This window comes from Dicentrarchus labrax, unplaced genomic scaffold, assembly GCF_905237075.1.
Source record: "Dicentrarchus labrax unplaced genomic scaffold, dlabrax2021, whole genome shotgun sequence".
NCBI classification, from domain to species: domain Eukaryota; kingdom Metazoa; phylum Chordata; class Actinopteri; family Moronidae; genus Dicentrarchus; species Dicentrarchus labrax.
In genome coordinates this window covers 27,186,607-27,203,516 of record NW_026136714.1, presented here as the reverse complement: position 1 = coordinate 27,203,516, position 16,910 = coordinate 27,186,607, and the positions used below count along the sequence as shown (strand labels likewise).

At 40.2% G+C, this 16,910-nt stretch overlaps 1 protein-coding gene across 4 annotated transcripts in view; it reads left to right on the top strand.

Moving 5' to 3' along the window:
- The window catches only part of cacna1ba (calcium channel, voltage-dependent, N type, alpha 1B subunit, a), a 156,738-nt gene that overhangs the window by 130,096 nt on the left and 9,732 nt on the right, over positions 1 to 16,910 (top strand). For all 4 annotated transcript variants that reach the window (XM_051422242.1, XM_051422244.1, XM_051422240.1 and 1 more), the window contains 7 exons: positions 910 to 1,017; positions 4,684 to 4,799; positions 5,347 to 5,525; positions 7,542 to 7,674; positions 7,849 to 7,935; positions 12,246 to 12,284; positions 13,268 to 13,502. In XM_051422242.1, coding sequence (XP_051278202.1) covers positions 910 to 1,017; positions 4,684 to 4,799; positions 5,347 to 5,525; positions 7,542 to 7,674; positions 7,849 to 7,935; positions 12,246 to 12,284; positions 13,268 to 13,502 — 897 coding nt within the window. The remainder of the gene's footprint in view (positions 1 to 909; positions 1,018 to 4,683; positions 4,800 to 5,346; positions 5,526 to 7,541; positions 7,675 to 7,848; positions 7,936 to 12,245; positions 12,285 to 13,267; positions 13,503 to 16,910) is intronic.

Here is a 16,910-nt window from a genome sequence, read left to right as displayed (position 1 = left end):
GGTGTGTTTGGTTTAATATCCTTCTTCCAATGTCCAACAAACTAAACTAAGTAAACGCAATGTGAAAAATGATACAGGGGGTTGAATGTATCGTGGGCTACCACTGTAGCTAATAATATATAAAGTGTCCTGATATTAAATTGAGGTTGATGTTGCGTGAACTATTGATCTATTCTTCTAATGGGTTTATAATCTGGTTTCATGTAAGACAAAATGAAGGATTACATTATTAACAGAAATACTAAGGTAATGCTTCCCTGACCAAACATAAACCTTAAATCCATCATTTGTTGATTGTTCATATGGATGACGGAAAAAGGTGTCAGAGGTTCTGGTTTAGACAGGTTGCTAGACATTGCAGCTTTAACAAATATATATAGTTTTATATGTATATAATACAGTATATATATTTTTAAAATGTTACTAAATAACAGATTCATCATGATAAATACATTAAAATGATGTCTTCAAACTCCAAAACTCACCCCACTGTTATGTTCTGTGAAATGCCACCTTTAGTAGGCAGCCAGTCCCAACCAGAGTGACAGATGTGTTCTAGAGCCAGCTGCTATTTACCGTTCTCAGAGCTAAAATGAGCAAATCTACCTCCCGTTTGGACTCATTAGAAGACTTTTGCTGTGCTGGGCGTGTCTGCTGGATTCTCTCTCCAGGCTTCACTGCCTCTGTCTGCACTTTTAATGAGGGTTTCTCATTGGGCCTCATCCTAGGAACAACTCTACTGCTTAGCGTACTTTGTGTTGTCAATCTATACTGAACTAATTGGAGGAAGTTTCTGTCACTTTTTGTCTCTCTTTTTTTCCCTTTGTTTAAAACAGAGTATATGGTGCTGTGATTGGTGGCTGAGCTGTGTCTTTTAAAGTCTTCCTCTTTCTCTCTGTGGATTTCCAGGCATGGTAGCCCAGCGATTATCTGACGCTGAGTTAAAGAAAGAGTTGTCCACTGTGTGGCCCAACCTCTCTCAAAAGACCGTGGACCTGTTGGTGACACCACATAAACGTAAGCATTCCACTATTTTTAAAGTTTGAACTTTCTGGATAAAGTTGTGTTACTTTAGTGAAGTAATTTTTTTAACAAAAAATTATGTTATGTATGCATGTGAATGTTGTAAAGTGTGGGACAGTAGACGGAGAGCACCTTCCTCACAGCAAGGGAAAAACAAACTGGGGAAATGGGGGGAAATGAAAATAGTTACAGCTTTTTCCACCACAAAATAGTATCTAGCAGACAGTAGGCTACACTGTGTAAGCCCATATCAGTAGATACAGTAGGCAATGACTAGACCAGGGTGGGCCGAGGTCAACACAGACCACCCAAAAAACACTGCACATTATACTGAGTTACCTAAAACAGCAGGTTAGTCTACACAGACCCCATTAGCTTAAGTGTCATGAAACAGCCGAGGACAGCTTCCAAATCGACCAGATTGTTAAAAATATATTTAAACTATTGAAAAACATTTTTGAACCTGCACAATCTGCTGGTTGTTGTTTAAAAAAGTAGTTATCGAACACTTCTTCTGTCCAAGGATGTTTGAAAACAAATCTATCCATAATTTTCCAACTTAACGAACAAATTCTCATTACTAATTTTACACTGGAAAAAATAACGGGAAATGTGTGCTCAGGTGTGTAATGATGTGACTTGTGACAGAAGCTAAAGCTTCCCCACTCATCTCTGGACATTGACAGCCTAATAAGTCTAAATCAGTGGTTCTCAATTATTTTCTGTCATGCCCCCCCTAGGGGACAGAAATGTTTTCACGCCCACCCTGAATTGAAATAGGAGAACCTGATAATATTTATTTTTTATCTGTACAAACCACTGTATGAGTTGCTGGCACCAGCATTCTGCATACAATCACCTGATTATCACAATAGATTAATAAAATGAGCTGATATAACATCTGCAACAACTGCAACAACAATTTCCAAGTTCAGTTTATTAACTCAATTTGTAACATTTAAACAAGACTGCTCAGTCTGTGTGATTCTCTAAACAGAGAAAAAAGTGCAAATGATTCACTGGGATGTGCATTTTTATAGACTTAACACAGTAACATTCAAAACTTTTTTTTAAACTGTAAACATTGGTCACTTGTCAGCTTCATCAGCTTATTCCTTTTCAAAAAGGTATAGGACTTTTTAATATTTGTTTTTTCTTGTGCAAAATTTGCAACAATATTGTTTATATTTAACATCTGTTAGATGTTCTGTGAGTTGTTCTAGGAAGTCGTCGCTGCTGGAGTATTAGCGGCGGTGTTTGTACGAGGCTAACGGTGCGTTTTTATTTACTGATGCCGCGCTCACTAAATGACCGGCCTGTTGGCGATACTCATCGAATATCCGATGAAAAAAGTCCAGTGGCTTATTGACATAACTGGGGTGTAAGGTCTCCAGGTGCCGTCTTAATTTGTTTGGTTTCATGCTGTCTGCTGCCAGAGTTTTTAGGCATTAAACACACACAGGTCTTTCCTCATTTCCGACCGTATTCACGGTAAACCCAAAGGCTGTGTAGGCTTCGTCGTATTTCCTGGTCTTAGGTTTATGCCGGTTACTTGCTGTTCTTGCCTCTGACGCCTCCTCCGTTTTTCTTTTCACTCCTGTCAGAAACTTCTCCATCTCTCCGTCAGCCCCCCCTGCCTCTAACGCCATCTCGATACCTCACTGCGCCCCCCCAGGAGGGCGCGCCCAACTATTTGAGAAGTACTGGTCTAAATTGAATACCAATGTGTACATGCTGAATGGCAGATCTGCTACTGACCCTGGATCAGTGTAGTGTGATGCTGACAGCACTGTAGCTATGTGAGGTAGCTGATAAAGTGACTTATCTTTTATAATTTTGGGGAAGCTTCCCCTAGCCTCTTAATAGTGCCACCTATATTGATAGGGATAGCTGAAGATAGACAGGAGATGGGTGATGACATGCAGCAAAAGTCTGCAGGCTGGAATCCAACCCGGGCTGCTGCATTAAGAACTCAACCTTAGTACATTGGGCACACGCTCTACCAGGTGAGCCATTGGGGTGCCCCAAAGAGAAGTTCTTTATAATGTAGAATAACTTAAATTCTATCTGTAGAAGCATTCATTTACAGCTTTTGAGAAAATCCCCCACCACAAAATAATGTCTACAGATTAACTTACTAACAAATTACTTACTTACTTAAGTTCTCACAATGTGAATGTCCAACTGTAAATTTTCACACTGCACCTAATTTTATATTCATAAAGGACTGTATATCATTTAGTAATTAGCCTGAATGTCTCAGGGTTATTACCACAGTGACAGTGTGTAATGAGGCATTATGGCTTTTTTTATACTACACAAGGTGCTTTGGAGTTGCCCTCTTCAGTCACTTCTTTGCCATCTGTCAGAGCCATTGACTGGTAACCTCCATCAGAAAAAGATTTTTTTTTTTTATCATATAAAATGACCGTGACAGTCACCACAGCTGAGGGCTGACGCCAACACATGCAAGTACAAGGATACAGTAGAGCAGTGGTTTCTAACCTTTTTCTTTAAGGGATCACTGACTCAGTGACATATTTTATGGATATTTCTTATTATATTCAGTGTAGGTTATTTCCTGTAAATATTGATCAGAGATGAGTTTTCCTGATATTTTTTATACAATTCTGTATTCTGTATTTTTTTAACAGTCATGCATATTTAATAGGCTTCATAAAATTCAGTGTTTTCTTTTCCCTGTCTCTTGGCCATTACTCTTTTAGCTCTTTGGTTGTTTAAACTACTTTTCTAATGCAGGATGGGGCTGTTTCGGAGACTGTGAATATAGCTTGTGTTCAGGTCTTAAATAATAATCTAACCTTTAAAAACATTTTATGGGGTTGCTGTCCATATTCTTGCATCTCAGTTTTGTCAGAATTTAGGAACAAAACATTTTGTGACATCCAGGATTCCACTGCGCCCTAGCAGGTCTCTAATGTAACAGTTTGGGAATGATCATCTGCCTTCACAGGGAACATATAGCTGAGTATCATTAGCATAGCAAAACAATGCATATAATCTGGCCAAGTAGTAGCTACCCTCTTCTGAATTATAGAAAATTATCCTTCAGCTAATGCATTATAATGCATCATATTTCTGTTTCTGTACTGCACTTATCTATGTTGATCTACTTTTAACCAATTTCAGAGAGCTTCTCTTAAATTTAAGGACATTTTTAAGTTAAGAAATTCAAAAATAGCTTTTATTCCTTATGATTTTACTTTAAGCAGTCTGGAAAATACTGCCTGCAGGTGAGTGTGTGTCTGTGTGTGTGTGTGTGTGTGTGTGTGTGTGTGTGTGTGTGTGTGTGTGTGTCAACATGAGTGCATGCATAAGTTCAGACTTCCTGTGCAGTTGTGAGCTTTGCCACTGCTGCCACCTTTTGGTAAAAATTGTGTTCACCACCTAAACTACTCAGCAGCATTTCCAGTCAGTTCTGTGGAGATGTTTTGTTTTATTTACCTTTAAAAGTCTACTTTAATCACTCACTGGTAGAAGTTCATTTTCTTTAAACTTAACCATTAGAGGGACAAGCAGGTAAATGGAGATGAATTGAGGAGGAAGGAATGAGTCAGCAACATTTTGTCTCCTCTCCTTCCTTTCTTCCTGTTCTGTCCTTCCTTCCTCACATAATTTCTTCCTTCCTCACCTCTTCAGCCAATGAACTGACGGTAGGGAAGGTTTATGCAGCCCTGATGATCTTCGACTACTATAAGCAGAATCGAGCAAGGAGGCTACAGCTGCAGCAGCAACAGAGCACGTCAGGCTCCCAGGTACAACATCCACACTGCACATGCCTGCACACACACACACATTGGATGCACTAGTGCAAACTTGTATGCATGTGCCCACATGTATTATGCTTGCACACACTGATACACACTTTGTCTGTATGCCTGCATGCATACACACATGCAAAGAAGGTGTTTTTGTATCTACTAGTCATTCACTACTAGATTACAAAATCAACCGCTTTCCCAATTTAAGCAACCCAGTGATTGGTTATCTGCTAAAGTAGCTTGTATTAAAGGCACACATACCAGCCACAGCCAAAGACAGCCTGTATTTGGCTGCTGGCTGGCAGTAATTTACAACCTTCGCACATCGTCTGTAGGTGCATGTTTGTTTCCGCTCACACAAACACTCACAGATACACACAGATGTACTACACACAAGCATGACTGCCAGAAATGAATATTCTGGCTCAAGTCTCCACATCTGGGTGGCACTGATCTCCCGCTGTGCGACCTGGGTCCACCAATATTCTGCCTGCTGCCTCTGAATGTCTTCAGCATGTTGCCATCCGTCTCTCCTCCACAGTGCAAGGTCGGGGCTCTGTTTAAGCCATTGCTGCCTCTGACTCACATGCAGGAGAAAAATCTGCCTACGGTGTGCAATGCGGAGCCTCCCAGCATGCTCCAGCCCCAGCCCAAATCCCATGCCAAGTCCCAGCCACAGACCAGATCTAGCTCCAACTCCCTCAACAATGGAGGCAGGCTGTAAGTTCAACACTTACTCACATACTACAAGGAGTTTTTAACTGGTTATGAAACAGTCTCAGTTCAACACTGATGCCTCTGTATGACCCACATAAACAAACAAGACCATCAGAGAAAAGATTGGCTATTTTTATATAGTTTTTCTTAATGCCTGCCACCAGGTCAGATTCTGTTGGAATCCACTTGAAATCAATGAAACGCTTTTGTCCACAGGGGCCGCCAGAATCAACACAAAATGAAAGTTCCTTGTAGGAGCTTTAAGTTACCACATCAAGACTAAAAACTACATCCAGAGTAAATGTGTGACTTTACAACATTAAGTGACTATGTCACCACAATTGATCTTTTTGTGTTTAGTCCAACATGTTTTCAGTGATATCAGTGTGTGTTAAATAAGTGCTTAGTAATCTTCTGTTCTTCAGTAAACAGCAAACAGATTTATACTTTGTGATCTACAAAAACCCAACCTTTTTCCCACTGTCACTCTGTATCCCAAAGTCTATGGCTTGTGATTACTTCTGGAGTGTAATAAACACTGATAATTCATGACTCATCCATATAGTGTTGCCTCAGTGGAACAGAAATCTACAGGTTAAATTCTGCTCTGAAATATACATCAATATGAACGTCAGAGGACTCAACAGTGGGATCACTGAAACAAAGTCATAAGTCTGCCTTAAAAAGTAGTAATACACTCTTGTAGCTACTGGTGAGACCCTCTCAAATCAGAAGGTTACAGATTGATTCCAAGTTTTTCTGCCATACCATATGTTTTTTGTAGTTCAGATAAATATATTAGCTTATTGTATAATGTATATACAAAGCTGCTAAGTCAAAGGGAGTGGAGTCGCTTTTCATTCTTTCATTTACATTTCACCTCTCATCTGAAAAGCTTCTTTAGTTCTGACTGACTGGTGTAAAGACCCATGCTTTTGTCCTCATACAACTGACAACTGTCTGTTTTCAGATATCACTCCACTATATTATCATTGTTAGGAATTTGATTCTGTTTCATTGTCTGTACTTTGTTTATCTTGTTTATTTTATTATTATCATGTTTCACCATTTCGTTTGTCCTTGTCAGAATTCTTGCTGTGTCTTTTATGCAACAAAATCCCCACAATGGAACCAAAAACAGTAGTGTCCATGTCTCTGTTTACACTTCATAGTAATCTATTAAGTGTCTGTTATATGGGGAAAAGTGAATAAGTGAACAGTGGAGTGATTTTGGACGCAGCCATTGGTTGGGTTATGCCAGGGGGGTTCATGTGCATCAGTGTGGGCTGACACAGGTTAATTCATCAAGATATGCCACTGTGCTATTTATCAGCATCCTGGTACATCAAACTACTGTACCTTGAGCTCTTCTTCTGTGTGTGTGACACGTTTGGTGTGTGCCATGGTATAAAATGATGCAAAGTTGCCACTGTATGGTGTGCTTTATACTGCCTGGGAAGGACTGTCAAGAAAGCTTCATAACTGGTGTCGTAGAACCCCTTCTTTATTGAGTTATTGTTATTCTAGTAAATTCTGGGGACTCCTCACTCCACAGTCAGAACTAACGAAGCTTTATCTACAACCAATCCATTTGCCTTTTTAGCATTTATACATATCCTGTGACCTGGATCTGGATTTCGACAGACACGGGCAGATTGTACATATAGTATATCAATATAACATGGTGTGAAGACAACCCTACAATACTTAAAGAGGTTCTTAAATCAGAAACGTTTGAACTGGGTTTATTTTCATTGTTTGTTTCCTAGAAATAATTCTTACAGAACAATGTGTCTCAGAGACTGTTCAGTCATTCAAGGTTTCACCCAAACACTAAACTGTCCTCACACACTGTGCCAAAAAAACTTTATCTCACTTTACTACTAAATCCTTAGGAATTCAAATCATTAAATGTTATCAAGATATCAAATGAAGCTCCATTCGGGCATCTGCAGACTGACCTATTGAGATTTACACTGTATTGTTATTATGCTGAGCTGTGACTACTATAACACACAGGCCAGGTCATGTCCACCTTAACCCATCGTCTTCCTGTGAAATTGAGAAGCCCAAGGAAGTGCCCCGAGCTAAGACTAAGAGAACCATGTCAAGGGGCCCATCGGAGGACACACCGGACACTGTCATCATTCAGGTACTGTAGACAGACACATTTTCAACCCATGCTGTGTATGGAAAACTGTATTTTATTCATTGTAATACAGACAGTGTCATCATATGGTTCAAGTTGTTAAACATCTGCTCAAGAATAGTGTTGCTTAACGAGACATAAAGAAGAAAAATAACAGTTAGTCGTGTGTACGTCCAGGAGTCGGTGGAGATGAGGGAGATGGAGACCAGTCTGGAGAACCAGGGCAGAGCTGCTTCTATGCCACGGCTCAATGCTGAGCTGCAGGTAACGCCTCATCTTCACCACACCTGGGTTCACTTTGGAAACTGATTCTGGTTTAGTGGTAGCCTTTGTTTTTTGTCATTTTGACAAAAATGCATTATTTTTTGTCACATTTTAGTCATTTTAATATTATGTTGGACCTTTAGTCTAGTGTCAGTAAAATTGGATGTTGTGTTCTCACCGATTGTAAGTTTATGAGAAAAGGCACTGTACTTCTTTATAGCAGACTGTAATAGTTCACACACACACAGTACCCATTTCATACTGCTCTACAGTAATATAACAGATCTACTCTCCTCAGTAAATAGAGTTGTCATTCCCAACTGTTTGAACAGAACCACTTAGTCCCTTTTGTTCTTGATCACTTGACATATCACAGCCTCCTGGCCTCTCGACTGCAGAGCAGAAACTTTAGGGTTTAGCTTGAGACAAGCAGCTTAAATGCCAGATAACATCAAAGTGATAATATTCCTTTAGCAAAAAGCCATTGTATATTAAGATTTAAAAGGTTAACAACCTCCATTAAATCCTGCATATATTCCTACTGATGGCCTATAAACAGTAACAATATGAAATTGAAACAAAAAGTTAATGAAATGAAAGAAGCTAGCAAGTAGCTGCATGCTTTTGCTGTTTTTTCCCAGCAGTTTTTACTAATTTTTCAGTTGGATTGTATATGAATTCAGTCTGTACATATGTTACTTTTTATGCACAGGAAGCATGGCGTGAACAGCACATTAGCAGAGCAGCAGCTTCAGTCCTATGTGTCTACACAGGATGTGTTGAGACACAGTACTGAGTGTAGGCCACCCACATTTTGGCAGTGCTCAGACCCACACTCACTTAGTTACACACTTTGGGTTATACACCGATCAGCCATAAGATTGTGAGCACTGTAAGGTGAAGTGAATAACACTGATTATCTGGTTATCATGGCTCCTGTCAGTGGGTGGGATATATCAGACAGCAAGAGAACATTTTGTCTTCAGAGTTGATGTGTTAGAAGCAGGAAAAATGGGCAGCGTGAGGATTTGAGCGACTTTAACAGGGGCCACATTGTGATGGCTAGACGACTGGGTCAGAGCATCTCCAAACCTGCAGCACTTGTGGGGTGTTCCCGGTCTGCAGAGGTCAGTATCTATCAAACCAGAGACAGGGTCATGGGGGGCCAAGGCTCATTGATGCACGTGGGGAGTGAAGGCTGGCCCGTGTGGTCCGATCCAACAGACGAGCTACTGTAGCTCAAACTGCTGAAACAGTTAATGCTGGTTCTGATAGAAAGGGGTCAGAACACACAGTGCAGAGCAGTTTGTTGGTTATGGGGCTGCATAACATTCTGACCACCAGGGTGCACAGGTGGTCAGAATGTTATGGCTGATCTGTATAGTTAAGTATAGTATATTATAGTATATTATAGTATAGTACATACTATAATATATTTTTTGACTGGACTGCCCAATTTTTCTGATAAAATAAAATAAAATTGCACTTTCATATATGTTAAGGGGGGCAAATTAGTAGTCAAAGGGGCCCACAAATAATAATAATAACTTTAGCAAAAACAATAGAGACCTCCCGGTGTTGACACTGGCTCGGTCCCTAATAAATAGTCTAAAAAAGAAAAATAATAGTAACTTATTAACTCATTTTGAAATCTTATACAAAATGTTTTATAGGCTTTATGTTTAGGTTCTATATTAGAAAAACTTCAAGAACATTTGAAGAGTCAGAACTGTTTTTGTTATGTTAACAATAGTGCTGTTAGCTATGAAATATTAAATCACCCATCTTTGCTTGCCATTCCTACGCAAATTTCATCCATCAAAGAGTTTGTCGGCTAATTTCTTTTGTTGTCATAGTGACAAAATGAATGCTGCACCATACCTATAGCACAAGTCTGATTTCCACTTGCATGTACAAACATACCTCTTTGTCTGGAACTTACTTTCTTCAACATGAGATATGTTAAACAAAGCTCAACATTCTCAGTGAGTGAAGGAAAAAGTTTGCTGTGCCTACATTACTGAGAATAAACCAGAACAACACCTTTTTAGAACATTGTAGTGAACCACCACAAAACATTTCCATTGAAAAAGCATGGAGGAGCTAAGACTCACTACTCATCCAGTTAGGGCTGAAAAACTCTAAATGAATCTTTCACTAGATGCTAAGAAATATAATAAGCTCCTCATTTCCTGAGTGATGTTGATGTTGATCGATTCATGCATTTAAAGTGCATTCCTTTCACAGCCCAATTGGAAGAGCTGCTGTTTAATCCTACTCTCGCTGCAGAGGAGTGGTCTACAGTAATCAGATTAGATTCTGGCAGGCCGCCAGCTATTTGTCCAGTATCGTTTTTCTCCTGCTGCCAACCGAAAAGATGATAGTGGCTCCAAATGACTTTGGGCCCAAGATTTACTGGGAGAGGAAGATGGTAATTGGGTTACTGTGGGAGAGAGAGAATCTGGAGTAGGGGATTGATGAAAGGATGGAAGGAACAAGGGTGGGAGGTTGCCTTGTTGACTTGCTGTCTTATTTTTCTCACCTTTTGTAACAGAGGGCAGGAAATCCTTTAGCCAATTCGATTAATGCTGGCCTTTTGAAAATTGCCTGCTGCTGCTGAGTGTCATTGAGAACTGTACCGTGCTGTGTGAACTCTGGGGCTTCAACCTGAGTCACAGCAGTTTATCTTTCACTCTTGCCGGATTGTTTTTCTTTTGCTTAATTTGAGCTGAGCTTTGCCAGGATCAGGAGATGACGTCTGTCGAGATCTGTTCTCCTCTTTAAAATCCTTCTTTGTGCTGTGGTGTCATGGAAAACGTCAGTCAGTCTGACCTCCTGCTCTGTTCACAGGGAAGTAGAACAGAGAGTAAGGCCCACACTCAGTCCCTTTAACCCAGCTGATATGGGACATTAGATCCTGATTTTGCAGTTTCATTACCCTTTAATACAGTATGTGCAGAACCCCATTTTAATTTGAAGAGTATGCTCTTGTCAGTCCCTGTCCAGATAACAAGCCTGGCAAGCAGGAACAGAGGGAATCAATGCTGATACGTTTCTAGAGATATCTGTGAGAGTCACAGAGGCTCCAGGATGTGCTGAAAGAGGCAGAGGGAGTGAGTGCTGGCCAGAAACACATAGAAAATGTTTCTATTACATCTTGCAGTGCATCATTTTGTCTTATTGGCAGCTGATGAAAATGTAATCACAGTACAACAGTACAGGACTAAACTGAACTGAACTGGTAATACAGTATGCTGAAGTAACAGTAGTAAGTATATTTCCTTAAGTAGTGGACGGCAGTACAGTGTTTTTCTAGGTTATGCAACTCAAAGCTATAATCTGTGACATTTCCACATTAAAATGTCTATAAACTCTAGAACTATGTTCTATATGTAGTTTACTTGTGTACTTCCATGAGCCCAGATGTTTCCAAGAAAGTGACTTTTTTTCCAGTTTGAAGCCACATTTTTACCATCTACTGTTTAGATCTTGGTGCTTTTTAGTTATCAGAAAAACAAGCTGAGCTAACGTTAGCAGCAGCCCGGCTCGCAGCCCCTCTGGGACGTCCTTAGTCTGCCCAACAGTGTGGGAGAAGCAGTGATTTCGAAGGTGGAACTGCTTTATTCCGTGTTTTTAATCAGCGGGTCAGTTTGTTTTGGAGAGGAGGAGACCTTTGTGGATCATTGGGCTTCTGGTAGAAACCTCCTGAACCATAAACATTGAAGGAATCCTAACCGGGAGGAGCTGACTGCAATGACAGCAATGGTGGTGAAGACAACAACTCTCATGATCCCATGGCATCATCCAACTTTGTCTTTTGTTATTGTCTTGATGTAAGAAAACCCTTAGCAGCAGAAATTATATATTGTATGTTGAAGTTGTAGTTATTTTTACAGATTTTACAGCAAGATGTGAGAAATCAGAAAATGTACAGGCCAAAAAAATGCAGGATCTTAATGAAATTTTTTTTTTTTTTAGAGTACTAAACATATTAAATTAACTACTTTTGTAAATTAACTTATACTTAAAGCCACTATGTGTTGGATATGAAAATGTCTGACTTTGGTGCCCAACAGTGGTGGCATCGAAGAAGACATTATGGTAGACAGAAATACTTCATCATCAATTTTCAACAGGAATGCATAATTTTTTTTCTTTAACAAAAAATGATATAATAATCTAGAAATTCTCCACAAAGTAAAATATTTGAACTATACCCACAAACTGTATCTGCTGCTGATGTTGTTATCTCTCCCTCTGCTGTGCTCTCTCTCTATTTGTCTGGCCTTTATTCCTCTCTTACACAACAGCGGAGCCACTCGCGCCACTCTCCGGGGATCCATCTAGCTGTATGTACACGCTGTCACACAACATTATAATACCTGTGTGGTTTAGACATTGTGCAACTTTATCTGGTTGGATGAACTCCTAAATCCACAGTGCCAGTGCTGTAAGATCAAAGCCAAATACACTGTCATTATATTGCATGATGCTGATGTCAGATGATCACATGGACTCACGTTGGTCAATATCACCATACAACTAGATGTAGTGTTATTCTGGATCACAAGCTTGATTTTTCTATCACCCCTCTATGTAGCAATTGAAGACTTTCAACTCTTACTCCCCCCAGTGGTAGTATCAGAAAAGACACTTACCAGCACATCTTATTACAGTGTGAGCGATCAGTGCTGTATAGTTGGTTTTAACCAATCGGCAATGCATGTGTGGTGACAGCGTATTTCCACCTTCTGTCATTGTACTCACAGTTGATTCTGTGGGTGTATGATGGCACAAGGTGGTAGAATACATAGGGTCCAGGCCATGATTTTAGAAATACTGAGGTCATGAGACAGTGGTTCTGTCCCACCTGACAGTTTTGACCAGGTATGTAATTCTACAGTACTTCTACACAGTTACATTAAAAAAGGTGCCAGCTGCCGCAGTCTTAATGTAAAGCTAACAAACACTTTTTCATTCTCTTTGCTGTTCCATGTGGCAGTTTTTATACCTGATTCATGTTCAAAGCAATTATTTTCTGGTCTACTGCCTTTTCTTTTGTCAGTGTCTTTATAAACATACTTGAGTAAATAAAATGCTCTATTGTAATGTGTAAACATACCATCAGCGTGAGCGGAAACATAATGGTCATTGGAGTGTCTCAGTGCATGCAGTACTGTAAATGAGTGAACAAGGGGGAATTTAATGTACAAGAATCAGGTGCAGTCACAGTATGAAGCTATAAAAGAAGTACAAGTACTTACTTGCCTGATGAAAACCTCAGACATGATTTTCAGTGAGCCTCCCTGTCTCCCCCTCCCTCCTCCCTCAGTCTGTCGCTGATACCAGCCCTATGAAGCGCTCAGCCTCCACTGTGGCACCACAGCGGCCCCAGGAGGTCAACCTGAGGGACTACACCCTGGAGAAACCCAGCCAGGATCGACCTCACCACCGTCACCACCACCACCGCTGCCACCACCGCAGAGACAGAGACAAAGACAGAGACAGGGAGAAGAGACAGAGGTCTTTGGATACACCTCTGGGTGGACAAGCACCCAGTTCTGCTGGTTAGTCAGCACACACACACACACACACACACACACACACACACACACACACACACACACACAGTCTGAGAGCACAGTATACTGATACACTCTGTGTCCTGAGGTCCAATTTCTTGGATATTTCAAACAAGCTACTGGCTCATTATGTCCAGTGCAAAGCAGGACACATTTACTGCTTGAGACCCTAAAAAAAGTAAAAAAAAAAAAACATAAGGTAGACAGTCAGGTCGATAGTCACATAAATATTTCTTTGAGACTGCTTGTCTAAATGCGGAGAGATCAATAATTCACAGGGCTGAGCGTGAAAGGTATTTAAAAACAATATCAGTCTTAAATTTCTGTGTAGTTACCATAGTCCTCGTCGCCTCAGTCCTGAAGATCCATATCCTTGAAGGTTAACCTGAGATTGAATGTATTCTGGATACTGATATCCCCATGAGCATATGTATGATAGGCCACTTTTATCAAGAATGTTATCTGCCTTTTCACATTATGGTGGAGACTTGGGAGCAGTAACTTCCTGGAGTCTCCACTGGTTGCCTGGCAACTACTAAGTACCAAGAAATAGTCCTGATGATAACCCCCCTACAATGGCAAATTGTCATTTTTAAACTTTGGTTCCTGTGTGGATTAAAGCTGCAGTAGATAACTTTTATATTTGAGTCCCAGAGTGTCAGCATTTGACAACCTGGGAATGAGACTCAACAATCATTCAATCTTTCTCTGCTCTAATTGTTTGTTTTTGTTCAAGTGTGGTGGGTTCCTGCAAATGCCATTGCCAGAGACATGTTTTTGTCTAATGTACTACTGTCAGGATATGGTGGAAGTTTCAGCAAATATGACAAAAAGTTATTTGATAGAGGTTAAATGTGCTGGTAGAGATTGTTTGTTACATTTGGACAGAGCCAGGCTGTTTCCCACTGTTTCAAGGCTTTGTATTTGGCCAAGGTCCAGTGTGTAGGACTGAGGACTGACATTGAGCAGTGAAGTAGCAGATTGCAACCAACTAAATACCGCTAGCCTTCCAAGTGTGTAGGAAAAACTACGGTGGCTGTGAAACTAGAGAAAAATGCAAAAGGCCCTATCTAGAGCCAGTGATTGGTTTGTCCGTTCTGGGCTACTGTAGAAACATGGTGTGTCCATAGAAGAGGACCCACTCCATCTGTAGATAAAATCAGCTCATTCTAAGGTAACGAAAACACAACAGTCCCTATATTCAGGTGATTGTACACTAATGAAAACATACCTATGAATATTATATTCCATTTCTGACAATAGATCCTCCTGAATGACACACACTGGACCTTTAAATTTAACATATAGATATTAGAGTGGTATCAATTTTCTTATCTAACTCTGTGCCAAACAGCAAAAGATAATTCATTTTGGAAATGAAATAAATATAAATGTACTATTTATCTATGAATTAAACACTGTTTGCTTTATAAATGTGTAGAAAGTTACAGCATGAGCCATGAGCCCAAGGTAGTTGACCTTTTTCACAGAAGCCATTTTCACATGGAATAGTAAGGTAAACACAGGTGTTACCAATGATACCGAGACTGATCGTTTATGTTATGTGATATGAAAGCAGAAACAAATGCTTGTGGTAATATAGTGGTGTCACTGTAAAGTCTATCCAGCAGAGTGCGCTGTGATTTACAATACTGTGGCAGCACAGAGTACGTAAGTAATGTAGAAGAAGCTTACAGCAATGTCAACTAGAATTGGTTCAAATATTTGACTTAAATATTCTTAGTAAAGTTATTTGTTTTAAGAAAGCGGCCTTCTGGTACCTTTGCCATGTTATATTGGTGCAAAATCGGTGCACAATCATTCCAAAAATCTCATGTCAGTTGGGTTCTAATACTAATTAAGGTTCTGTTCCACTGTTGTTGGCTCACTGGAAAGGCTCTGCTACACTAAATGGAATGGAGCCTTAATTGGTATCATTGTTTACCCTACTATTTCATGTCAAAGTGGCTACTGTGAGAAAGGTCTATATGTATTATGTATTCAGGTAGGAATTAAAAAAGAAACAAAAATATCAGAGCAGTTAACAAAAGCTGATCACATGTAATGAGTAATGTATAAAACTGAATACAACTGAATTGTTGGTCGTTAAAGGCTTCTTGATTTTTAAGTCAAGTGTACGATAACAAGTATTACACACCACAATACTTCACAGCCATAATTTCATCCCTGTCATAGAACAATGTATCCTCCATTCACTGTCACCTCTGTGTAAAAGATGGACACAGCACCTTGAGGCGTGAGCTGTGGCCACCCTGCAGTGGCTCAGCTGTGATAGAGATCAGAGGGTGATCTGTCTGGGTCCAGCTGTGAGACTGCAGCTCCATACACATGCTCTTTATTACTCAGATAAAAGAGACTGACAGACATGAACAGCCAACGACCCAGTAATTTATAGGCAGCCTCTCTGCAGGGCGTGGCTGTGGAGAAAGAAAAATGTCAGCAGTGGGGATAAAAACCCTTTGTTATTACAGTCTGTCTGAATGCTGCTGCACAGTTCCCTATTTCAGCTGGGGGGTGGTCCGAGAACCAGCTGCTCATGGACCTGCCAGCATGTACGTACCTACTAGTAAGAGCAGTAGTTCTGGTCTGAAGATCCTGAACGCTGGTATTCTATTGTTTTAAGTGTGGGCATTTTTTTAAAATGTTGTTGTAGTTGGGCTTAGAAGAACAACTGAAATAGAAATGAAACCAATGAAGCAGGAACCCATACAGCTTATTGTCTGTCCAAAATCAACTTATTAAAACTCTAAACAGGCTCACCATATTCCCCTTTAGCAATGTTGGTCCACACTGAAATATCTCAACAGCTGTTGGTTGGATTGCTGTGGAAACAGAAACATTTATATCCCCATCAGGATGAATTGTCATCACTTCAGTGATCCTCTATATCAGGTTCTTAAACTTTTTTAGTTATTGTACGCCCTTTGAAATATTTTTTCAGCCAATCCCCTGACCAGAGCAAAACCTTTTTAGTAGAAAAAAAGAAACAGCTACAAGAGGCAGAGCGGGTCGTTCCTCAATCGGAAGGTTGTTGGTTCGATCCCCGGCTCCTGGTGCCACATGTCAAAGTATCCTTGAGCAATATACTGAACCCCAAATTGCTCCCGATGCCGTGCATCGGTGTGTGAATGTGTATGAATGTTAGTTTCTCTTCGATGGGCTTTGTCATCACTGAGTGAATGTGTGTGAAAGGGTGAATGTGGCACGTAGTGTAAAAGGGCTTTGAGTGGTCGGAAGACTAGAAAGACGCTATACAAGTACAGGTCCATTTACCATTTACCATTTACCAATACAGCGATGCATCATCAGTGTCTGATTTCGTAAGAAATAAATCAGACTCATCGGTGCTCCCCTTCAGAAGACGAAAAAAGT